The sequence below is a fragment of the Urocampus carinirostris genome, chromosome 13 (assembly GCF_059441175.1).
Source record: "Urocampus carinirostris isolate Australia breed hairy pipefish chromosome 13, RoL_Ucar_1.0, whole genome shotgun sequence".
In the NCBI taxonomy this organism is placed as follows: domain Eukaryota; kingdom Metazoa; phylum Chordata; class Actinopteri; order Syngnathiformes; family Syngnathidae; genus Urocampus; species Urocampus carinirostris.
The window spans coordinates 27809233-27835844 of NC_142361.1; the positions used below are offsets into that span (position 1 = coordinate 27809233).

The 26612-nt window shown below is 40.3% G+C and overlaps 2 protein-coding genes across 2 annotated transcripts in view; one reads left to right on the forward strand and one right to left on the reverse strand.

The window, feature by feature from the left end:
* On the reverse strand, positions 1 to 9519 carry znf488 (zinc finger protein 488). The gene is made up of 4 exons (XM_088351252.1): positions 9372 to 9519; positions 7472 to 7691; positions 7176 to 7404; positions 1 to 3404 (listed from the first exon to the last, which is right to left on the reverse strand). The coding sequence occupies exons 1-4, from the start codon at positions 9380 to 9382 to the stop codon at positions 2419 to 2421; spliced, it is 1446 nt and encodes a 481-aa protein (XP_088207378.1). The 5' UTR covers positions 9383 to 9519; the 3' UTR covers positions 1 to 2418.
* Positions 9520 to 12852: 3333 nt separating this feature from the next.
* The window catches only part of antxr1d (ANTXR cell adhesion molecule 1d), a 52247-nt gene continuing 38487 nt past the window's right edge, over positions 12853 to 26612 (forward strand). The window contains exons 1-9 of the mRNA XM_088351251.1: positions 12853 to 13157; positions 20372 to 20443; positions 21943 to 22014; positions 24404 to 24485; positions 24552 to 24582; positions 24660 to 24733; positions 26228 to 26296; positions 26384 to 26464; positions 26532 to 26592. Coding sequence (XP_088207377.1) covers positions 13000 to 13157; positions 20372 to 20443; positions 21943 to 22014; positions 24404 to 24485; positions 24552 to 24582; positions 24660 to 24733; positions 26228 to 26296; positions 26384 to 26464; positions 26532 to 26592 — 700 coding nt within the window. The 5' untranslated portion in view covers positions 12853 to 12999. The remainder of the gene's footprint in view (positions 13158 to 20371; positions 20444 to 21942; positions 22015 to 24403; positions 24486 to 24551; positions 24583 to 24659; positions 24734 to 26227; positions 26297 to 26383; positions 26465 to 26531; positions 26593 to 26612) is intronic.

Consider the following 26612-nt stretch of genomic DNA (forward strand, 5'->3'; position numbering starts at 1 on the left):
ACACAGCAGATGGATAAATAATACTAAATAGAGAAGCGCTTGGAGACATGCGTGACAATCGTGAGCTGTCCTCTTCCGTCTTTCACTCATCTATTTTTCATCCTGAGCTGCTTAAGGCACCAAGGCATCAGCAGAATATCAAAGACACAAGCCTCAAGGACACGCACCAGCCTTGGAGGTCATCGTACGCGCATCTCTGACGCCCCCTGGTGCACAAGGCTGTCGTGACGGCTATGTACATTCACTTTTAACATCGCACTGAGCATTTTGACGTCTCGTTTTAGTTGGGGTCGCCAACTTTTACGAAGCTGAGATCTATTTTTAAAACTGGTTAGCACAAATAGTAAAAATTTGATATGGATTTGTGGAATAACAACATATTGTGTTATTACTATGTTATTACTATGTTATTACCAGGTTGGTATTAAAAGTAGGGTTAAAATAGACTATATCGACCACTAAAACATGTATTTATTGCATCAAGACTTATTGACTGTGGCAGGTATGTCTATTTCAACAAAACAAGGTAAATCATGTATTTTCACTTCATTATTAAATAATTTAATTGAAATTGTTACATTTGTATAGTTAGTTTTCAACCCAGCTACAAAAACTGAATTTCAACACGGTGACAGGCAGCTCATCTGAGCTTAAGAGGATTCTGGTTTTGCAATCCACAATACCATAGATTTTATTACAGTTAATGATATTAAAATAGGGAAAAAATAATAATCATTATTATACGTTATAATACCCCTTAGACAAAGGCAGATAAGAGAAATATATTGTATTTATGTATTTTTATAATCATTTTTAGGGTCATTCACCATTTTTTTGAAATTGAAGGGTACCCTGGAAGAAACAAAGACCCACATTGAAATAGAAAAAAATAATATTTTCATGGAGAAGGAAGCCTAACAAGCTAACCAAGAGAAGAACAATGGTGACCAGAAATGAAGGTGCTGCATCTGAGTCAGATGAGGAGGCTTCTTCTGCTACTGGTAACCATGGAAACCAGTACCGTTATATGCGGAGGATCAAACCACTACTCTACAGTTCAGAGAGGGATGGGCACTGCCAGGCTGTAGTTGCCCAATTATCGCGCAACTATATCACCAAATTATCGTTTTTCACCGCTTATTTAAGACACAGGACGCCACTGACCCGCTTCTACGAGGCAAATTACCTGAAATCTAAGACAAGAGGAGGGTTAAGGTGGGGGCCTCAAACCTTCCTCACGGCAGTGAATGAGTTTGAGACCCTTGAAAAAGCAGGTAGCCCCAAAGCAGGGGTCTCAAACTCATTCTAGTTTGGGGGCCACATAGTCAGAAAAAAAACTCTCACGGGGGCCAGACTAGTAGATTGAAGAGAGAAAGGAAACAAGAGAAAAATAAAGACAGAAAGAAAATAGGAAAGAAAGAGAACGGGAACAAGAGAACATGAAAGACAGACAGAGAACAGAGAAAGAGAGAACAGAGAATATGAGGGAAGAGAACAAGAGAGAGAGAAAGTAAAAGAGAAGAAAAATAAAAATAAGAAAGAAAGAGAATTTGAAGGAAAGAGAGACAGAGAAAGAGAGAACAGAGAACTTGAGAGAAGAAAGAAACAGTAAGAAAGAGAGCAAGGAAGGGAAATAAAAGAGGGAAAAGAGAGTGCAAAGAGAGAAAGACAAAAAGACTCAAAGAAAGAGAGACATAAAAAAGAATGAGAGAAATGAGAGAGTGAAAAAGAAGAAGAGAGAGGGAAAAGAGGGAGACAGTGAAAGAGGAAAAAAGGAAAGGACAAGACAGAGAGAGGTGAAATAGAGAAAAGAAGAAGAAAATGAGAGACAAAGGTAGGGAACGAGAGATCGAAAGAGAGGAGAGTGAAAAGTAAAAAGAGAAAGAGAGAACAAACAAGAGAGATATATAGAAAAAAGAGTGAGTGAAAAACTGAAAAGAGAGACAAAGAGAGAAAGAACAAGAGACATTATTTGAAAAACAGTAAAACAGAGAGAGAGAGATGAAGAAAGACAAAGTAATATAGCTCCTGTTGCTTTGCAAGTTGTGCCTGGCTTTGTCAACATCAAGTGGACATATTTCAAAATACACCTGATTTTTCTCTCGTGCTTCTCTAGGTGTTGCCTCGTCGGCCAGATTCATAACCTTGGCGGGCCTGATCTGGCCCGCGAGCAGCATGCTTCACAACTGGGCCCCGAAGTTTACCTGAGGAGCCTTTGGGCCAGTTCCAAAAAATAGACCCTCGTTTCAACATTAAAACCTAGTAATAACACGATAATAACATAGTAATAACATCTCACTTGGTTAGGCCTGCTTTAGACATATTTTAGACTCCAAAATGCTCAGTGGGATCACAGTCCTTGTTACTAAATCCATTAAATACAAAACCAAATATAAATACATTTTTCCGAGCAAGGTTTCAGTTGTGCGACGTCATATGCCGAGACAAATGATGTCGTTCTCTGAAATATTCGTGGCAGATGGGACAGGTGAGCTTCTCCTCCCGTCTCCTTCTCACCTGAGACTCGGCCGCAAACTCTTTTTTGTGGTGCGAGCGCATGTGGAAGACCAAATCGGAAGTCATACGGAAAGATAAATTGCACTTGGCGCACCAGTTTTGCACCGAAACCCCGAAAGAGGTAAACGTGGGCGGTAGAACAGTAAGACCTTGAGTAGACTGGACCCGGGAGGTTCTTGACCAGTGCTCGTAATGGTAAGCCGGGTTTAAAGTCGCCTGGGGAGGAAGTGGGTGAACGTCAGTGAGGATGCTAGGAGCTAGGAGATGATATCCGGTTCTGGGAGCAAAGCCCCCCCTTATCTCCTCCGGGCAAGGTGTTATAGTCGCGCTATTCGGTTTTTCACCGGAGATCTTTTTCACCGGTTTGCAAAAAGCGCTTCTCTGTTCCGATCGGACTAAAGAGAAAGCGCTCCCCGCGGTAGGACGCAACCCGGAGCTCTCCCCCGTCAAGGAGTCCTTAAAACCGTCCTGCAGAACAATCCTCAGTCCTTCGGTCTTCTCAAAAATGTCGTTTTTACATCCCAAATGATCCACTTTTATTTTGAAAGGGGAGTCAGGAACATCTCCCTCAGCGACATCCTGGATTTTTACCAGCTGGGTGATGTTGTCGTGATTTGAGATGTTGTGTTTTTCCAAAAGGACGGTTTTCCGGGCTTTGGAGCAGAAAGTGTCCGGGTATTTCCGTTTGGGAGAATCGTTATCTGCGTTTTTGCGTTCCAGATCTCGGGCGATGTTGTGGAAATCGGTAACGCGTCTCTGCCGCTTGACTTCGGGGGGTTTGTGGTCGCCGATGTCGCGGTTGGAGATTTGCTTGCACAGGAAGCGGCAGTGAGCCAGGAAGGGATATTCGTTCTTGAACACCTGCTCGCACTTCACGCACTTGAACTCTGCAAACAGGAAAATAGACAAAGATTTCAAATTATTCAAGTGCAACTAACAAACTCTTCAGAATTGTTATCTTATTGAAACATTTTAAGTTTACTGTTAAACAGATAATTGGAATAAGGAGAGAATTCACCAAGAATAATTTATGAGCTTGCAAGGAGAACAGGGAGGACTGATCAAACCCTCTAGATTGTCCTAAAGGCCCCACGGGCTGATTACGAATAGAACAACCTGGGCCTTAACAAATAGCTTCTAGATTCCATGAAGTAAAGCAAATCTAAACGGTGGAGAACTCAAGAACATTAACACAGTTAGCCTCCCTGCACAATCATGGGTGTAGACTAACACAATGATGCAAACAGTAATTGAAAATAGAACAACCTATATGTTAAGAAGTAACACCTAGGTTGAATGAAGTAGAGCAACCCCAAAAGGTGTGGAAATAAAGCAACCTCAACACAGTTGACCTCCCTGCACAATCACGGGTGTAGAGTAACACAATAATGAAAACAGTGATTAAAAATAGAACAACCTTAACATTAATAAGTAGCGTCAAGGTTATATAAAGTACACCGACCTTAAAGGGTGGAGAACTCAAGAACTTTACACGGTGGGCTTTACCGCACAATCATGGGTGGAGACCAACAAAATGATGCAAATGGTGATGACAAAAAGAACAATCTAGGTGTTAATTAGTAAAGTCTAGGTTCATTTAAGTAGACCAACTCTAAAGGGTGTGGAAATAAAGGGACATTAATGTGGTTGGCCTCCCTGCACAATAATGGGTGTAGATTAACACAATGACGCAAACAGCGATTAAAAATAGAACAACCTAGATGTTAAGAAGTAACACATAGGTTAAATGAAGTAGACCAACCCCAAAAGGTGTGGAAATAAAGGAACATCAACACAGTTGACCTCCCTGCACAATTATGGGTGTAGAATAAGACAATAATGAAATCAGTGATTAAAAATAGAAAAACCTTAAAATTAATAAGTAGCGTCAAGGTTATATAAAGTACACCAACCCTAAAGGTGGAGAACTCAATAATATAAACAAAGTTGGCTTGATGGGTGGTGACCAACAAAATGATGCAAACAGGTATTACAAAAAGAACAACCTAGTTGTTAAGAAGTAACACCTACTTTAAAAAAAGTAGATCAACCGCAATGGTTGTGGAAATAAAGTAAAATTACTGTGATTGGCCTCCCAGCACCATCAGGAGTGTAGACTAACACAAATGAACAGTTATTAAAAATGGAAACACTTTGCCATTAAAAAGAAGCATCTAGGTTACAGGATGTACACTAACCCAAAAGAATGGAGAAGTCAAGGAACATCAACATAGTTAGCCTCACCGCACAATCATTGGTGGGGACCAACAAAATGATCCAAACAGTCATTAAAAATAGAACAACCTTGCCATTAATAAGTAGCGTCTAGGTTACAGGAAGTACACCAACCCTAAAGGATGGAGAACTCAAGGAACATCAACACAGTTGGGCTCACCACACAATCATGAGTGGGGACCAACAAAATGATCCAAACAGTCATTAAAATAGAACAACTTTGCCATCAAAAAGTAGCATGTAAGTTACAGGAAGTACACCAACCCTAACTGATGGAGAACCCAAGGAACATCAACACAATCATGATTGGGGACCAACAAAATGATTCAAACAGCAACTACAAATAGAACGACCTGGGAGCTAAGAAGTAACGTCTAGGTTAACTAAAGTAGACCAACCCTAAAAAGTGGGGAAATCAAGAAAAATCCACATGGTTGGCTTCCTCGAGCCTGACAGAATGATGCAAACAGGGAACACAAAGAGAACAAGCCTGGCATTTTAAAGTAACATCTGGGAATGCAACAGGTATTCAAAAATCCATTCCAGTTAGAACTCAAATTCTCCTAAAAAATCACAATGGCATATCACTAGCCCCAAGTGCCTACCTGGTGCTTGCAGGTAACACGTTGGTGACATTTGACTTCATCTAATTTAGAAGCTGGTAGATTGTTTTGTACGTTTTAGGTCAATTTTTCATATTTTGTGACAAGAAAAGATAAATGATACTACTAGTTAATTTTTTTCAAGATACACGATACAACTAGAACAAATATAAACAATAGATTATAATATTACGACAATGGAGTGAGATTTTATCTCTTAAATACGATGCATTTGTCAAAAAATTGTTCCTTTTTAAGTGTCATATTTCTAGTTTATAGATATTTAAATAGTATTTCTTGTAAAACAAAATGTCCTATCTACAAAACTACAAGGTAGTTGATCATTTTGCTCTAAAAATCTGAAAAATAGGAAGATTAAATACCTGAATAATAGAGTAAATAAAAAAGCATATTAGGCGAAAATGTATTTTAGTAGTGTACTAGTTTACTACATACGAAAGAATAAAGCAATACATATTTTTGAAATGCTTTTTTAAATTGAACAGGCAAAAGTATTTCGTTTTATAAAATAAATATCGTTGCTCTTTTTGTGTACTTATATTTTGCATCAACGTTTTGTTTAAACATTGTCAATCAATCAAAATGTATTTGCAGGCAAAAAATTCCAATTCAAAGTTCACTACACAAGTCTTCAAAATTCAATATAAAATAAAAAAAAAACCTCCTTTTTCCGAACCCAACGACACAAAACGAGTTTCATTACTTTTTTCCCTTTAGCATTACTGCCCTCTGGTGGACAAGTATATATTGCCTTTATACTATTTAGAATTAAAATTAAAAATAATTAGAATTGTCTTTATTATCATTTAATCCACGTTGTGAAACTTTGTATGCAACGAGATTAGATATGGCACTCCAGGGTAAAACATGTGATATAATGGCTTTGAAGACAAAACAAAAGATAAAAGATTATCGGGGTGAATAGGCAAAATAATAAAGCAATTTTTGCAAGATATATTTTTTACAGTTCTGTGCATTTGTTTAAGGGTGACGGCTAGCTGCATATGCATATTCAACACGTTGTCCCTTTAAGATTCTGGACTCTTTTCATATATGAAGATGTAGTCAGCTGTAAACTATAATCAATTCAACGGGGAGTGAATGATAATAACAATATTTTTTTTTTTTAAATTAACTAACGAATAGTTAACCACAGAATGGTTCTTAATTCAACACGCTGTCCCTTTAAGATTGTGGACACTTTTCACCTGACGACCATATTTTTCGCTGTAAACTATAACTAAATTCGACTGGGGCGGAAAGGAAATGATAATAACAATATTTTTAAATAAATACAAAAATAAATACAAAAGCGCAAAAGTCAAAAAATACATAAATATATACATAAAATAATTGCAAAAATAAATAATTACAATAATCAATACACCCAAAAAACTAAAATACATGAATGAATACAAAATTAGATACAAAAAAGGAATAAATACATAACTAAAGAAAATAAATCAAGGAAGAATGGATGGGTGTGAAGGTTGGGTAGGTGGGCTGATAGATAGATAGATAGATAGATAGATAGATAGATAGATAGATAGATAGATAGATAGATAGATAGATAGATAGATAGATAGATAGATAGATAGATAGATAGATAGATAGATAGATAGATAGATATAAAAAAAGAGAGAGAGAGAGAGAGAGAGAGAGAGAGAGAGAGAGAGAGAGAGAGAGAGAGAGAGAGAGAGAGAGAGAGAGAGAGAGAGAGAGTTAGACAGACAGACGGATACATAAATACATATACACATACTCTAGGTATAGATATAGATACAGTAGATTAATTCTTACCTTCACTGGAGCCGCTGCCTGTTTCTGTAAAACCGAGAAGGTGACAGAGCTCCATGTCGTACCAAACCAGGAGTTCCTCCTCCTGCTGAACGTCCCTGGTGGTCCTCACATACAGTTGCCCCCCTTTCAAAAAGGCCTCCGTGTTCTGCTCCTCCGCGTTGCGCGCAGCCTGCACCAGCCGCAACCAAGACAGCACCAAAGCGGAATTACGCATGGCCTCCGGGTCCACCTGCCCACAACATCAATTTTACGCACGGCCGAAATTTGCACCTGGTTCGGTTTTACAACCAACTCACTCTGAACACGCAGGGTTTGGGTCTTGTGTCATTGGATTTCTGCGCAATGAAAGCGATGGTGTCGTAAAAAGTGTGCTGGAGGACGCACGGACCGAAAGTGGTTCCTGCAGGGATGCTGCGCGTCACCACCACGCTGGTGTGGAGCTCGGCGGGATGCTGCAACAATTTTGCGTCGCACGGCCACAGGGAACGAACCGGGAAGGGGGGATCCATTGTTAAACTGCGAAAAATGATCAAATTGTGCGTCAATGTTGAAAATTGCCGGGCGTTTTTAAATAAAGTGATTAAATTAAATAAAGTTTTGCGCATACCTGACAACCGCAGGTATAGTTGCTCCCCTTATTAATGATTGTGATTCTCCTCGTTACGCAAGAATAAACCTTACTTTCACAACGACGCACCTATTCACTCACGGCATTGTTAAACTGCAAAGAAATGACCCAAACTATGCGTACAGGTTGAAAAATTGCCGTGCGTTCTTAATTAAAGCGCAATTCCTTACTGAAGAAGCTGTATTTAAAATGATTTTACAGCGATTTGGCGCATACCTGTCACCCTTAGCCAGTTGCTCCTCATATTAATGAACGCAACTCCACTTATAAAGCGATAATAAACCTTACAAACTATTCACTCACAACACCGTTTAACTGCAAATAAATGCCCAAATTTTGTGTAAAGATTGAAAACGTGCTGCGCATTTGAAATAAAAGCGCAATTCCTTACTGAAGAAGGTGTATTTACAGTGATTTTTACAACGATTTAGCGCATACCTGTGAACCGCAGCTATGGTTGCCCCATATTAATTATTTCAATTCCCTTTAGAAAGCAATAAAAACACAAACGCAACGCGGCACCTATTTACTCACAACAAAACATGACTAACAGGCTCAGAAACAGTTTATTTTCAGGGGCCATCACCACCATAAAGAAGCGCGCACAACTGAAAACAGGGATATCTTGCGGCTTATTTGGGATTTTTCTATTGCTGTTAATGTCAATGCACTTCTTTTCATTATGTTACTATGCACTATTATTTCGTTGCACTTGCATTATAACTTAGGTCAATCCTTAAGAACTATACTTTGTAAACGTGTTTGCCTGTTTTTCTCTTTTAAAGTCTTTATTACACGTTTACCCTGGAGTGCCATGTCTAATCTCGTTCCATACAATCTTGAGCGATTCAATTCAAAATGTAACGTGCGTTTTAATTCACAATCGCAAACGGAAGAAGTTAACCTCAGCTACTGTTGCTCCACTCACTTATCCATTGCAGTTCTCCTTAATAAACCACAAAAACACAAAACAGCGCCTGTTTACTCACAGAAGGTCAGACTTTGTGGAGTAAGAAAAATTATAATTCGTGTAAACGCGTTTATTTGATTTACAACTCAAACATTTATTTCAACATCTTTATTAGTTCCTTCCCACGTGCAGCATAGTGTCGCTCATTATACGCAGCAATATATTTATTTTTCCCCTATAAAAATTGTTATGCAATATGAAATGATCAAAAAACGTTTAAATTGAGATGATTTAGCGCGCGTCTGGCTTACATTAGCGATGTTCAACCTCCCGTTGATGATCTCATAATTGTGCAACGTCGCTGTAGCGTGTCAACATTTGAGTCAAGCGCTCCGCAGACGAAAATGATTCACTACTAACGCCCTTTGTCTCTATTTTTTTCACCCGGTTTCTCCTTTTGTTTCCTCCATCTGGCATTAACTGTCTCCTCCGTGCGCGCATCGGTTTAAAGGCAAAATAAATATGTATGGATCCAAAAAGAGGGCAAGATCATAGGGTAAAAATAGGAGATGGAGTTGCAAACCACTGTCCATTTTCTCTATATTGATTATCGGGAAAAAGTCCCGAAAAAGCGCGTGCAGATGGTGCGTGGGCTCACCTGCTGGACATGATGTTGGTGGGGTTGCAAATGTGCAGACTGGTGGTCCCAAAACGAGTAGATTATCCGAATGAGTGTTGGGTGGCGCACTGAAACCCCCTCCGAGGTTCCACTCCCACTTATGGTCAGGACACCCGCTGGTGCGTGGCGCAATGATGCAAAATAACGCGCAGACGGTTTCACTACAGCCACCACGTCCAAATTAGCTACTGATTGGTTTGTGTGTCATCACAGGAGGAGGAGACAAGTGGCAAGTGGATTGTGAGCGGGGATGTTGGCTCAGCCTTACAGACTTTACGCACCGCCGAATGAAAAAGCGGCAAACATATTTCTAAAAATGGTTAATTCATCTAAATAATATTTAACTTTAAGCACCGGCGTCATATAACTCTACCAAAATTGGATCAAATTATTGGAGAATAACATATACTGTTTGTTTAGCTCCTGACTTTTATGTTCTGTATCTTCCGTACTGTCATGTTCTGTGTTTTGGTGCTTTCAGTGTCATGATTACTGATGGGAATCACCTGTGCCCACTTATTTGGCGCCAACCGCCGCGGGTTCCGATTGGCTCCCTGTCACTATTTTAACCCTGTCCTGTCAATCCCCTGTGGTCAGTCCGTCTGAGAATCTCTGTGTATACTAGGCAAGCCTTATTTGACCCTGACTCACCCCTGCGCCGTTTTATGCTCCTGTTTGTCTCCCGCTATGACCTGATTTGATCCCGACCACGTCTGCTCTCCTGTCCCGGCTTACAACTCGTTTCCAACCCAAACCACGGCTTGCTCTCCCAGTCCCAGCTACCAACCAGTTTTCCGCCCCTGACACCGCCATTTTTCGCCACGGAAGATCCACTTCCGCGTTCGGATTACATTCTGAGTAGGAGAGCGATGTGCTTCCCGCACCCAGCGAACACCGGACCGTGGGCGCAGCCCTTCCTCTCTCTTTCAATAAAACTAGTGGTAAACGTCACGCATGTGGGTCCGGTTTCCGTTCTGGTCCTGACATTTCAGTAAGATTTTGCTCTTTGAAAACTTCGGGATTGTCATTTTTATTTTGTTAAATAAGTCCGTAGTGCAGTGGTTATGACAATCGCCTAGCACACGAAAGGTTCCTCATGGTTCGAGACAGGTGGAAACATATGTTGGCCCGGAGAGGGATGGGTGCCACAGGCTGTACTTGCCCAAGACACACCACAAACAATGGTGCTTCTACGACCCTAGTGGTTAAAGAATCCAACCAACCAACCTTACTTGTGTTCTGTAGTGCAATGGTTAGCACATTCCCCTAACTAGCGAAAGATGGTTAAAGACAGGTTGAACCATATGTTGGCTTGGAGAGGGATGGGCGACATCAGACTGTAATTGCCCAAGACACACTCCAGGAAATGGTGCTTCTACGACCCTGGTGGTTAAGGGATCCAACCAACTATATTTGTGTTCTGTAGTGCAATGGTAAGCACATTCCCCTAACTAGCGAAAGGTGGTTAAAGACAGGTTGAACCATATGTTGGCTTGGAGAGGGATGGGCGACATCAGACTGTAATTGCCCAAGACACACTCCAGGAAATGGTGCTTCTACGACCCTGGTGGTTAAGGGATCCAACCAACTATATTTGTGTTCTGTAGTGCAATGGATAGCACAATCGCCTAACACGCAAAAGGTCCCTGGTTCCAGACAGGTGGAAACATGGAGAGGAATGGGTAACAACAGGCTGAACTTTCCCAAGACACACCACAATAAATTGTGTCTCTACAACACTAGTGGTTAAGTGATCAAACCAACCAACTATATTTGTGTTCCGTAGTGCAGTGGTTAGCACATTGGCCTAACTAACAAAAGGTCCCTGGACAGGTGGAAACATACAGTATGTTAGCCTGGAGAGAGATGGTGACGCCAGACTGTACTTGCTCAAGACACACCAGAGGAAACGGTTTATGGTTAATGTTATGTTCACTTATAGTTAGTAAGTGTTGCAGCATTAGATTTAGTGATCATTTAGTTTTTCTTTCTGAATTTCTTGTGTTGTCTTCCTTTCATTTTTATTTTTTTACAATAGGTGGTATTCCGACACATCCTGCGTTGTCCCCTTTTATGTTTTGTTCAGTTAGAGTTAATTTGTGTTCCAACGTATCCAATGTGTAGTATTTTTTTCCTGTGTTGTCTTTCAAGTTTTTCCTTTCCTGAAGCTGGCTTGTGTTTGAACATTGTGTAGTTCCATGCAAGATTGTATTTTCTATGTCCTCGTTCTTTCGTGTATTGTTAAGTTAGACCCGGTTGGTATTCAAACATATCTTGCATTGTCGTTTTTCCAGGTTTTGTAGCAGGGATATGTAGTCAAGGCTTCGTTAGAATAATCTTTGGTTTCTGAAAAACCAAGTACATTTTTTTATTTTTTTTATTTTATTTTTAGTCCATATTTATGGGATCCGCTTTTTCGGTTATGCCGGATCACAGCAGTTTTAAACTCAACATGCACATAAGGCCATTGCATTTTACTGCATCACAATTAAATTAGATATTCCATGAGTACCAGGGATACAAAAAAAAAATTGGGAACGTTTATGCTGATTGATTTCTTACCCTAGCCTCATTTTCGAATATTGAAGTTGCTCGGACACTCTATTATTATGATGCTTTCCTTCATTCGTTGCTTTGTTCCTTCCTCCCTTCCTTCTTTTCTTCCTTCCTTCTTTCGTCCCTTCCTTCCTTGTAGTCCTCCCTGCTTCCCTACTACCGACCGTCTTTCCTCCTTCCTGATATCCCTCCATACCACCCACCTTCCTTGGATCTTTTCCTTCCTTCCTTGTCCCCCTCCCGCCTTCCCTATATTCCTTCCTTCCTTTCTTCCTTCCTTGTCACCCTCCCTCCTTCTTTACATTCCTTCTTTCCTTCCTCCCTTCCTTCCTTCCTCCCTTCTTTCCTTCCTTTCTTCTTTCCTCCCTTTCTTCCCTCCTTCCTTGTTGCCCTCCCGACTTCCTATATCCCTCCCTACAGCCTTCCCTCCTTTCCTGTATCCCTTCCTTCCTTGGTATCTGCCTTCCTTCACTGGAAGATAGAACATGTCTAATTTTGTGAAAATGGACTTTTTCTATGACACACTGGTTCAGAAACACTGATTTAGACTAGACTAGACTAGACTAGAATAGAACAAAATAAAATAAAATGAAATAAAATAGAGAAAAAATAAAATAGAATAGAATAGAATAGAATGGAATGGTATTTATTGTCATGATTACAAGTAATGCATATTGTTGACGTCTTAAATGGTAAAATTATGCTATAAATGTACCTTTCTTTTAAAGCAATTTATTCACTTTCAATGTTTACACGTGTTGCTTTCCTGTCACTGGATTGACTCACTGAAAAAATCCCTAATGACAGCGATCGGAGATGTTTTAAATGACGATCGTTCTTCCCCTGCAAAGGCAAAGAGTGGAGTTTGGAATTTCTCCTCGGGTGTCGCTCCTCTCCTCCATCCTGTCCAAGACTTTTTTCTTTTTTTCCCCCACCCCAGCAAGATTTCGGGAGGCCGGCTTTCCAGTCAACGCCTGCGCGGGGCGACCCGATCTCTTTTTCTGCAGAACCAAAACGTCAGAAGGACCATGTGAAGATCCGCCGGAGAAAGATGGCGAGGACGCACATCCAAACGCTCCTCGCTTGGCTTCTTCTCGGACTTTTGCTCCTCCATGCTTCGGTGCAAGGACAACAACAAGAGGGGAATGAGGAGGAGGAGGAGGAAAGGTCCTGCCAGGGCGCTTTCGACCTCTACTTTGTTCTGGACAAGTGAGTGTCGCTTCTTATTTATGGCTTTTGTCCACTTTCTCACGCGCACCGCCCACACTTTTGGATTTTAACGCGTGGCGCATCGTCTTGGTGCGTCGTTTCACGACCCCTATCTCTTTATTTTGTTTAAGAAGCAGACTTGGAAATCCCCCTCGTTCATCCATAAACGATGACAAAGATCGCATATGCAGTTAACACGGACCCGAGTGACCCTTTCAAAAACGCATTCTTGCACAAACTTAACGTGCGTCTTTGTATTCTCTCCTCCTATTGTTGTCTTTTTTTGTTGCTTTTAAATATCAGCGAAGCAAGCGGAGCTACGGGATGTGGGCAGGGCCAAACAGGGATTGAGTTTCAAACCGATGACGCTTTCCTGCCTGCATGGCGGACACAGCTGCAGCTGCAGCCACATGCAAGTTCTGCTCAAATCTGCAAATTCCATCAGCCTTCCATGCGTTTAGCTGCAGGCTATCAAGATGATTTTTTTTACATGAGAGGAGGATGGGTGAGGGGTTGTAGATTTGACTGGCAAAATTTCGCCATGATCCAGAAAATCACAATGTCCAAATCACAGTTGAACAAATTTATAAAATGTGAGTGTAAACACTTGATGCCCGGCAATTCGAAGTGGCTCATTTAATTCACATACCTGTTAACCTCAGCCAATGTTCTCCCTTATTCTAAATTCCTCCTAATAACCAACCTATATACTTGTCAGTTCCTTCATGCTTTCTCAATTGTAACCGGTTGATTTTGATGATAAAACAAAAGCCTGACCTCAACATTTCTCAAAACAGATATAACCTTACGCGTGTGATTAATCGATAAGGCCTCAATACGCGTGAAAAATAAATGCTTGATTGAGGATAAGATTTGCTCGTGTATTGCGACAATATCAGCAATTTATGACAACATCTTCTACCAGTGACCGAAAGAATCCAGATTAGAGCCAAAATGGACAGGTCTCACGCAAAAAAAGAGTTTTAAAGAAAAAGTCTTGCACACATTTTTTATACCACATACGTAATTAGAATTGATTAAAACAAAATATATGAAATCCGAGGAAAAAATAAAACTTGACAGGCATAATCACTTTATATCCTGCAGACTTGAGTCAAACTTGTCTGCAGGGCAACAAGAAACAATTATTTCTAATAATCGTTGAATATATTGTTTAATTGCAATTAACATATAAAAAACAGAGCATTTATTCAATTCAATGCTGTAGAAAACTTATAAATGATGAGTTTATTACATTTTTGTGTCACAAAATAGGCAAATAAGTTGATTGTTATCGTCAAAAAATAGTCAAATAGGTGTCATCGGCCCGGATTCATTTACCTTGAAAATTAACACTTTAAAGAAAAGACACGAAAATATTTTGAAATTAAAAACAGGAATAAATAACACCCACTTGTGCACTAAAAAATAACAATTACCCCAAAAAACAGTAACTCATTTTTCACGAATTAATTAATTCAGCTTTTAACAAGAGACACACAATAAACAATAAGTTTACAGTTTAACAGACATTCAAAATAAGGAGACAAGACATCAATAGATTTCAAACTGGCAAGGTTAGCAGGAGAGGACCAAATCCTCAGATGAGTAATTCCAACTTGTTCTTAAAGCCCTTCTTTGAGCCCATTCCTATTTATTAAATCTCCTACGTTACAAAGGTAGATTCGATGTAAAGGGTGCGGTTATCAAAGAACAGCAACATGATTGGCAAATAGTAACAATGACAGTTTATAATAGTCCGAGCAACGAAAAACAGTGAGGTATAATAGTAACAATAACGAACTGGCATCCTATGCAAATACCTATACAGGTGTCCAATATTAAAAAGTACTAAGCTTATCACGGTATTAAGAAAAATGTTCGCAATTAATATAATGTTGATCTCAATATAATAAAATAAAAAACATTATACCTTTAATCACACATTTTTCTTAATATTGCAATTATTAATTATTAATAACGGCAATTTACCACCCATATAATTTCAAGTTTCAATGCTGGTATCCAGTGCTGAGTACCGATTGTCAAGAACCGGAACAGGAGGAGAACCCAAATGCGTGACGTTTCTCACACAAGCTTTTATTTTACGGGAAACGGGGCAGTCATGCACGTTATCACAAAACGCCAATGATTCGGTGATCACTGGGCGAAAGAAGAAAGACATAGGTCGGGCGTGGAACAACAGAAAGCAAGAGACCAACGAGATCGATACCAGTTACACGAGCCGATACCGGACAGATGATGTCGATACCGGACAGAACGGGATTGAAAGGATTGATAACAGATATAAGAGACTGGAGACAGATATTAGACAGAACGAGAATGACGGGCACGATACCAGACACTGGAGACCGGAGACCGAAATTAAAACCAGATGAAACAGACGGGATCGATACCGGACAGGATCAAAACCCACTTCTTGGTTCGTTGGTTCATTGACGGACTGACAAAGGGTGATTGAGAGTACTGAGCTTAAATAGAAGGGAAGCCACTCTGTCAACGAGACGCAGCCGGCACCAATTGGGCGCCATGGCAACCGTGACACCGATACCAAAAAAAGGCTGATTTTGGCGCTGATATAAACATCAGGTATTATAGTCTTCACCACCTATCACTAAACCCTGTAGTATTTACTAGGCCATATATGTGATTGTCCTCGCCCCTTCCCTAGTGCAACAAACTTCATAAATGGTAATAAATAAGCTTTACATGTTCACTGAGCCCAGAATCCATCGATCTGCTCGTCTAAGGGTCCACCTAACTCACAATATGTCACAAGCCAGAAATGGAGACAGGACCCAATAGCGTTCGTTTTTACTCAGTTTTATTGAGAAAGAGAGCAGTGCTTGCTTCCACGATCCGATGATCGTCGGACACTGGTAGCTGATGGCAGGAACGCCGAAGTGGCACTTCCGTGTCGAGCGAAGATAGTCGTAGGCAGCGGGAAAACCGGTCGAAAGCCGGGACGGAAGAGCAAGGGCGGGAACGAGTCCAGAAAAGGGGTCGGCAACAGGTATCAGGCAGGAAACAGGGCAAACCAGATCGATGGCCGGGACGGAAGAGCAGGGCAGAAACGGGTCCAGAAACAGGTCGGCAACAGGTATCAGGCAGGAGAAAACAGGGCAGGAAAATGTCGGAAGGTACAGAGCTTGCCTAGCTGGAAGCATAGGTTTGCAGACGGTCTGACAGCTTCCTCTTGGAAGACGGGGGTTTAAAAAGAGTCAGGGGACAAATCAGCGATCAGGGCTGTTAGCGCCAACGGGGCAGCCGCAGGTGCCCCGAATCAGAAATCATGACACAATATTCTATCTTAGGCCACTATTTTGACCTGGTTCAAGCCAGTCTAAAATCAAATTTCCTTTCAGGCGCTTTCAGGGCAAGCAAGCTATATACAGTAAGGTCTGCATTGGCACAACTGCACGCAGTCTGGAATTTACAGTAGAAAAGTGTTTTTGTCAGTGTGGACACTGGGAGCTGCTCAGACACGATAATTGACATTTTTGTCATTTTTAGACTCCGGCTGCAAAACGATGTTCACGGCTGCAGAGAGATTAGACAAGTCCAAACGTGCTACTAGCTTAAACGAAGGGACCTGATAAACTGTTATGCCCGTTTCTGTTCGAAGTTAGTTATTTATGTCCTCAGTTTGCACTAGGAGTTGTGCAGTCAACACTTTATATGACATATCACTCTTTAGGGTAACCACGGCAACATCTGTCAGCCGCTCTTCACTCTTTACCCTTTGCTTCTGAAAGTTTAAGAGGAGCCCGAGGAGTGCGCGTCATGCATGGCCAGCTCTCCCAGTGTTAGGATGTTTCCAGAGGCCTCCAGCAAGCCGTTGTTCTTTCTTTTTCTCTTTTTCTCTTTTTCTCCCCTCAAACCAACATATTTGCCTTTTCTCCCCCCATCTTGAATGCCACACGGTGACCCCATTCAGAAGCACCTCAGTGGGAGAGATTTCTGGCGCTCAGCATGTTGAGTTGAGAAAATAGATCGAGATGGACAGAATGAAAAAAAAGGCTCATCCGAGCAAAGCATTCCAACACTCGCTGTCTGACCTACACCAGAAAGCAGGCTGACTATTTCCTTTCTAACCCGCAATGTGTGTGGACTGGAGAAGTCCTGTGCTGGAAAAAGCACACAGTAATGTAGAAGAGTTAAGATCCACTGTGGATATTGGGTCGCGACCACACAGCTGTTTATCTTAAGCAGAAAGAACGGAAAAACAGCCATGGCATGGTGAAAAATTTGCCTTCACGGACCCCACTTTCAGCTAAGTCGAATGAGGATAATGGATTGGGGCTGACAAAAGTGCATTCTGCTGATTCCCACTCGAACCAATATGGTATTGGGGATAATGGATCTATCTGCACAAGTGTGGTTCATTTTAGATGGAACTACTGTAACTGTAAAAAAAGATGCACCAGCCCCCAAAAAGTGCACTTTGCCGGCCCCTGCTCACAGCAATAAGTGATTGGGGATAATGGATCACAGCCACACGAGTGCATTTCACTTTTTGTTGGACAGAAGGGCAAAAAATAGCCGCAAAATTTTGCTGGCCCCTGCTTGCAAGAGTATGCGATTGCAATTAAAGGTTCACGGCACAATGGGTGGAAATCATTTCAGGCGGAATGAATGGTACGATACGAATTTGCTCTTTCTGCCACTACTTTCAGGAAAAGTGGACCAGGGATAACAAATCATGGCCTCAACTGTGCATTTGATTTTTGCAAGGTCAGACAGCATGCCTCCCGACAAAAGTGCCTCTGCTGGTCCTTCCCGGAGCCCACTTTCAGCTATATTCGACTGAGGATAAAAGATTGGGGCAGATGCAATGCATTGATCCACTTGCACCTATATGCGATTGGGAATAATGAATCTATCCGCACATGCGTGGGTAATTTTAGACGGAACTACTGTAACGGCAAAAAAAAAAGAGCTGGCCAACAAAAGGGAGCTGTGCCGGCCACTGCTCGCTGCAATTTGTGATCGGGGGTAATAGATCGCAGCCACGCGAGTGCATTTCACTTTTTGTTGGTCAGAACAGCAAAAAAGATCCACCAGACATGACAAAAGGCGTTCTGTTGACTCCCGCTTGCAGCAATATGTGATTGTGGATAAAGGACCACGGCACTATGGGTGCAATTCATTCTAGGCGGAATGAATGGTAAAAAAGAGCGGCCGTGCATGACACAAATTTGTTCTACCTGCCCCTGCTTTCAGGAATAGTCGACCGGGGATAATAAATCACGGCCTCAACCGTGCATTTCATTATATGTCAGGCCTCCCAACAAAAATGCCTCCTGCCGTTCACTACTAATAGGGGATTGGGGATAATGGATCGCAGCCGCAAAAGTGCCGTTCATTTTTTGCCGAAGTACAATATGGCAAGGGGATTTCTTCTTCTGAGTGCGGTGTGGCAGAAAATAATGAGCATTGGATTAACCACATTACCCGAGTAACGGTTAGCTTTAGCTTCACAATAACGGTGTTATCCAGAAGAGATAGTTTCCTCGAAACCCTCTTTGTTTATTCCAGCTAATCGTAATCTGAAAGAGCTCTTTGAAGCCCTTATATGGTATCACAAAGAGAGCAGATCCCCTCCTCAGATTCTTTATCGTGTCCTCCTGTCTCTGTAATCTGTGCAGGAAATGACTTGCTAAACGGGTGTAACTAAAGAATAGCCCCGCTGAATGTAAACAGCTCCGACTTTCTTTGCTTTTACAAACCTGAGGTACTCCTCAGACCGCCACACTTTGCTAATTGATGGCATTGCGAGCCCCCCTATTGAGCGTTATTGGTGCGCCCCCCACCCCCAGGTCTTTTTTCTCTTCTCAACCTGTTGTGTTGCTGCCCGTGCTCATCACCATCTGTTCCCCCTCTGCCACACACGAGCGTTTTCACGGGACCAGCTGCCCCATGTTGCTTGCATCTGTCCCGGGCTAACCTTCACCCTCTGGCCCTACTGCAATTAGCCCCTCATTAGCGGGGACCCCCTGGGACTGGGCTTCATTAAGGAGATGCTGGTGTAATCAGGGGAAATGTGTTGGGGGCTAAAAGGCTACAGTGCAACGTAATGGAATGTAAACAGAGAAACAAATTGAAGACATTACTGCTGTTGCATTACAGCGAAGCTTTCTTTATTGTTGGGGTTATGCTCCAAAAACAAACCAAAAAAAAGGAAAAAAAATCTGTGAAGTACAATTAAGTGAAGTAGTATAGCTGATTCGATCTCTGGTACCCTGGATAAAAACATTAAAATGAAAATAAAAATGTGTGTATGTGATTAAATAACATCACAGATAAATATAGGGGATTTTATGTACCTTTGGTATGAGCTGGCACAGTGAAGTCAGTGGGTGGATGCAAGGATTACCTCGCCTTTAGAAAATGTTCTTGCTTAAATTTCTTCCTAATTGCTGGATTGCCAATTGTTCCAGTAGCATTTGGTGAGCCTTCTATGTATTTCTTAATTGTCGCAACCTTTGTTTCCATGGATATCATGCTTTTGCTTCCACTTTTAACATCACTTAAAACGTTTGGTACATGTAATAAATAAATACAATACAAAAAAACAATATTGCATATCCAACACGCGGTCTTTACTAAACACATGAGAATCTGAACTGACTGAAGAGAAAGGCAATACAGGAAATACAACAAACTGTGTGCATAAAAATGCAATTTTTTTGAGCTTGCTATCTGGCATTTTAACTTTATAGCTGCCTTTTTAACTATTTTATAAGCTATCTCGCTAGTTTTTTAACGTTTTTTTGCATGCTAGCTAGCCAACATTTTATCTTCTTTTTGCTAGTTATCAAGCTAAATTTGGGCCTCCTTTCTAGCTAGCTATCTAGCTTTTTTTTAGTTTCCTGTCTATCTGTTTAGTTGGCCTTTACTCTTTTAGCTAGCTATCTAGCTCCCTTTTAGTTTTTTACCTAGCTAACTATCAAGCTACCTTTTGAGCCGTTTAGCAAGCCATCAAGTAAAGTTGCTATTTTAGAAATACATATCAAACTGGGTGCCCTTGACGCTAATTAGTAGCAAAAAGTTGCTCTCAGCTTGGAAAAGGTTGGAAACCCCTGGTATGCAGAATAACAACATGCAAACTCTACCAACTATTTATAAATTTGCTCTTAAGTTTTCTTAAGCAAACAGATCTTTTTGACAACGTTGTATTTTCTATTTTACAGATCCGGAAGTGTGAAGCATCACTGGATTGAGATTTACTCGTTTGTCGAACAGCTAGCGGAGAAATTTATCAGGTACGATCGATCATTAATGTTACAATTTATCAAGGAGTGCAACATTTTAAAATTATTTTCCTTTTCAAACTCCGTAGAAATAAATAAAAAAACGATGATGAAGGATAAATATTTTCTATACTTTTTGGAAATGAATTGAAATATATTTATTGAGTTAGAAATAAGATAATTATTTATATACTAATAACACATTATAAGAATAATTTCCCCTAATTTTTTTTCTATTTGGAGTAATAAAATCACCAAACCATCTAAATTTAGCTCCCCAACATTACATTCATGTTGTTTTTATCTAATTTTCTTTTATAAAAAATATTTTTAATCTTTTTTTTTCCAAAGTATTTTTTACATTATCGAAAGTTTTTGGTTTGTGTATAAGTCTGAAGCGAATGATTTTGGCCTCATATTGTATCGACAATGGTCATCAAATCTGCCCATTTTCTGGCACAGAATAGGTCAAATTATCTCAAATTTGTTTCACAATAGTATATTCATAAAATGTTCTGTTTACTGTACTCTGATTGGAATGAAAACATTAATAGGTTATCTAATTGACTGATTGATCGACGAAATTACCAAAGCGTTTAATTATATGATAAAAAAGATATTGCAGTACTAAACAACACATTCAGTTTAATTGTTTCAAAACTTGTAATTGTAATCGGCTTGATCTATGATGCACCCAGTTGCTGATTAGGTCTTTTTGCCAATTTGATAACAAAATAACAGCCTGTATAACATTTACTGTTGGTCGCAACTCACACCGTTCGTGTGCACACACTGACTGACTTACAAGCACCAAGCTCCTGCATCTGTCGCCTCCCTCGCAATACGTCTTTCCTTAAAGGGGCCATGCGTGAACACAAACAACAGCAATAAAAGTAGCAGACGTTAAGTCAAGTCAAGTCACCGTTATTTGTAGTCATTAATCACAAGAAGTCTCAAAGGGCTGCACAGATCACAGACTATTACAGACTATTATTACACCATCCCCTGATCTAAAACCTACATGAGGGCAAGGAAAAACTCAAAACCTCAGCATGAGGAAATCAAGAAAACTTGAGAAGGGGCCGCACATGAGGTAATCCTCCTTCCAGGATGACCAGGCTGCAACAGATGTTGCAATAACAAATAATACACAGATATTGTCAACATGAAATATAGGTCATTCATAAGATTTAGAATATAAGTGTGTTTTAAGCGTAGATTTAAACAGTTCCACTGAGGTTTCAAATCAAATCTCAGAGGACAGAGCATTCCACACCACCGGGGCCCGAATGGAGAACGCTCTAGAACCTGTGGATTTCTTCTTGGCTCTTGGTAACACTAGCAGACCAGTATTTTCCGAGCCAAGGCTCCCAGCAGGAACATAGGGGGGAATTAAATCTGAAAGATGTGAGGGAGAAAGTCAACATTACATAATATTGATAACAAATTTGGTTTTAGTGTGTGTAATTCAGTATCAGAGTGTGAATGTCAACAATGGTTTTCTATCGTAGTCCCATGTTGAGGATGTCCTTCATCGTCTTCTCCACTCATGGCAAAATCATCATGAAGTTAACTGAAAACAGGTAAGACTGCTGCGCACATCTGTATTCTATGTTTAGCTTTACCTCCGTCCCACGAGGTCATGCTTTAGTATTTGTTTATAAAGTTGTAAAGGGAAAATATAAAAATGAAATGTAACATGTAGTCCTGAATTCAGAATCTATTACTTTCTAGATCTTAAATACATTTCCTCCTGTTTTATCTATATTTTTCCCCTCCACTCTCGGGTTTTTAGCGGATGGAATGCTCGCAGGCTGGAGTGCGCCACGTCCTGTTTCTGCTGAAGTCATTCTCTTCTTGACCGCACGTTTTAGTCTTCATCCAATTTTTTTTTCTGTCATGACACTGACAAAGCTTTTTCTCACAATAAAGCCCCAAAAGGGCCTTATTTTCTGCCAAGCGTATTTAATAATAAGAACAAATTGTCATGATCCTGAATGGTTGGATAAACAAAAGTAGACACAAAATCAGATTATAGAAAAGAGTTTATTAACAGAAAATACATTTTTGTCAGATAGTGTAAATAAACAGAGCAACAATGTTTTCTAGGATCCTCAGAATCCAAAGACATCAAAGCTAGAAATCCCTGCTACATACTATTAAAATACTAACTAGATCTAAATGAACAAAACATGACAGGGAGTACACAGGGTATGTTGGAGCACAGACTAAATCACAGGGAACAAAACTTGTACGGTGACAATGCAGGATATGTTGGGATACCAACTAGCTCCAATACAAAAAAAAACACGAAAGAAAGACAAGAGACATTCTTAGACATCTACAAAACAACTAGAGTGCTATGACGAGCGGACCATGGATGCTGAGACACGACCTGGGTTTAACTGAACAAAACATGGAAGGAAAAGAAACAAGAGACATTCATCATTCCCTAACCTATCTAGTCGTGTCACTCCACACATACTACGCAAACATCTCATTTCAAAGACATTCAACTTATATATCCACATTTACTCTCAAACCCCACACCTCTGAGCCATACATCACTGTTGGTACCACCACACCTTCATACAATCCTCGCTTTGCATCCATTTGTAAATCTCTACATCTAAACAATCCGTTCAGCACACCCATTGCCTTGCACCCTTTACCCACCCTCCTCTTCACATTCTCTTCCAAACCACCACCTGCTGCCAAATACGGTGTACCTCCTGCAACTTTACACCATTCAACAAAATCGCTAATCCACCTACCTCACCACCCCTTGGACACCTCATTACCTTACTCTTGTCTGCATTCACCTTAAATTTCCTTCTCTTACACACTCTATTAAACTCCACTACCAAGTTACTCAGTCCTGCTGCAGAGTCAGCCACCAAAGCAGTGTCATCTGTTTCGCGCACCTCACGCACCATTCCATTCATATACAAATTGAATAGCCAAGGTAACACGACACACCCTTGTCTCGAACCCACTCTTACCAGAAACCATTCGCTGACTTCACTCCCCACTCTTACACAAGCTCTGCTATTCACATACAAGCTTTGCACAGCATGTTGGTGGATCCCTTAACCACTAAGGTCATAGGGGCACCATTTCCTGTGGTGTGTCTTGGACAAGTACAGCCTGGTGGCGCCCATCCCTCTCCAAAATGAAGTGACCACTCGCTCAATTCACTCCCCACTCTCACAACAAGCTCTACTATCCTCATACAAGCTTTTCACAGCATGGATCCTTTAACCACTAAGAGTCGTAGGGGCATCATTTTCAGAGATGTGTCTTGGGCAAGTACAGCCTGGTGGCACCCATCCCTCTCCAAAGTGAAGTGACCACTTGCTCCCTTTTCTCCTGACTGTCACAGAAAAAGTAGTACAGTGGTTAGCACATTTACCTAACATATGAAAGGTCCCCAGTTTGAGACAGGGTGGAAACATTTGGTGGTTGAAGAGGGATGGCCCCACCAGGCTGTACTTGCCCAAGACCCACCACAGAAAACGGTGCCCCTACGACTGTAGTGGTTAAGGGATCCACCCACGAGAGATATTTTGTGTTTCCCTAGTATAGTGGTTTGGACATTCACCTAACACAAGAAAGGTCCCCAGCTTGAGATTGGGTGGAAACATTTGGTGGCCTAGAGAGGGATGGGCTCCACCAGGCTGTACTTGCCCAAGACACACCACAGGAAATGGTGCTCCTACGACCTTAGTGGTTAGGGCATCCACCGACTAGAGATAGTTTGTGTTTCCGTAGTGCAGTGGTTTGCACATTCACCTAACACGAGAAAGGTCCCCGTTTTGAGACCGGGTGAAAACATTTGGTGGTTGGAGACGGATGGGCCCCACCAGGCTGTACTTGTCCATGACACACCACAGGAAATGGTGCCTCTATAACTCTAGTCATCAAGGGATCCACCCACACAAAAATAACCTTAAACATTTCTTTATTTCTCAGGGAGGCCATCACCGGAGGCCTCAGAGCCCTGAAAAGCGTCATCGCCGGAGGAGACACGTTTATGAACCTCGGCCTGGAGATGGTAAAATCAAACAATTATCACACAACCAGCAAATATCACAACGATTTTTTTTGTTTGTTTTGGCAGGCAAACGCGCAGATATATCAGGAAAATCAAGGTAAGGCATCCACTTGGAATGTGTGTTGCATTCGGGTGCGTTTTTTCACGGGCCTTGAAATTTTGCGTGCTTGACAGGAACCGCAAGCGTTATCATCGCGCTGACGGACGGGGAACTCAACGAGTGGCAGTTCGATACGGCTCAAAGAGAGGTCAGATTAAACCAAGACGATCTCTAATGCTAAATCTTTCCTTTTTCAAATCTATATATGATTTCAGCATTTTGCTCTTGTAGTCCGAACCAAGAGTTGAGGATCTTTTATGAAAGTCACGAAAACTAATACGCTGCTTTTATCAGTCGGTTGGCCACATTTTGTTTTATGTAACATGAATGAAATGCAAAACCACGATATAAAATTCCGTTCGGGTGAAAAAGTCAAAATTAAAGAAACACAAAAAAAATATTTCCCCACAGATACTACCCAGCTTTCCCAGTCATTCCCCTTTTGTAGATCATTGTGCTTATAGTATTATTTTTCTTATTCCACTCTATTTTTCCTATTTTTCCCCCTAGTTAAAATATTTTTTTCGTTATTTTATTATATCTAAAAAGTTATAGCTAAAAAGTATTTACTTATCTTACTCAACAATATTTTTTTTACATTTTTCTTCTATTATCTAAAAAATTTAGTTAAAAAATTAAATATTTTTTGTTGCGATTTACAGAATTTTTTAATATATTTTTTTGTATTTAAATTGTATTTGTTTCTTTTTTTACAACGTTAAAGAAATTCTAGTTAAAAAGTGTAATTTTACGTAGTGTACTATATATTTGTTATTCCAGTTAAAAAGTATTATACTTTTGTTATTTTAGTGTCTTGAAAATGCAGTTGAAAAGTAATTTATTGCATCATTTTCTTATTCACGTATATTTTCTAGTTACATTTTTTTTCTCTCTACTATATTAATATTAAAAGAATTATTTTTTTATTATACTGCTGTATTCTCATAACGTTTTTTCTATTTTTCTTTCATTTCTATTATTAATTGTTTCATTTTATTTTACATGTTTTTTCTAGTTAAAGTACACTTATTACTTTTATCGTTTTACAATATCTTTAAATGTTTTTCCAGTTTGAAAAGCAATAGTTTTCTTTTTAGTTTACTTCGCGAGTAAACTTTGAAGACTAACACATAAAAATCAAAGACTTTCACGTATTTATTCATATGTATCATCTTAAGAATGTCGTTATAGCAATAAATGATATGTATTAAAATGATTTTAGCGCATTGTAGGGGAAAAAATTAAATCAACATACAGAAGATAGAGTAATTGTTATTATGTATTTCTTTTATTTAGTTTAAAATTACAAAACTATTATACAGTTCAGGTAAACAGTTTAAAAAAAACTTTAAATAGCTTTAAATTATCATTACTTATTATTATCTGGAAATGTCATGCATTATGCTAGTTTTCTTATTCCTTTTTTTTTTTTGCTTTAGTTACTCAAAGAATGACATCCAGCTTTTTCCCTTTTATATATTTATACAATCACGGCAACCACCCTTTCTGGGCTTTTTTCTGTTTTTTTTTTAGCTTTTAGGTTGTGATGACTTTTCCAGCAGCAACACAGCTGGCGACCCTTTTGGCTTCCCTGCATTTTTTTTAACATTTAATTTTGACTGTATTTCGTTCATTTTTGCAGGCTCAAAGGGCCCGGTCCATGGGGGCCATTGTTTACTGTGTGGGGGTGAAAGAGTTTAACCAGACCCAGGTAGGGGGGCACAGAAGCAAAACGTGCGGACATAAACACACGACAAAGAAAATACAACACAATACGTTTTTTTTTGTTTTTTTTTAGCTGGCCACCATCGCCGACACTATGGAACATGTGTTTCCCGTGTGGGGGGGCTTCCAAGCCCTCAGGGGGATCATCGACTCGGTAACACACAAACACACAAAGAAAAACTTGAAACGATGTTATCCTAAAAATATGGATTTGGTTTTAGATTATCAAGAAATCCTGCATTGAGATCCTGGCTGCCGAGCCGTCCAGCGTTTGCGCGGGAGGTAAGGGCCGAGCGGTGAGA

Coding starts and splice junctions, on each gene's coding strand:
- znf488 (XM_088351252.1), bottom strand. Junction 7,405..7,471: donor CCAAACCCTGCGTGTTCAGA/GTGAGTTGGTTG, acceptor TGTTGTGGGCAG/GTGGACCCGGAGGCCATGCG. Junction 3,405..7,175: donor AGGCAGCGGCTCCAGTGAAG/GTAAGAATTAAT, acceptor TCCTGTTTGCAG/AGTTCAAGTGCGTGAAGTGC.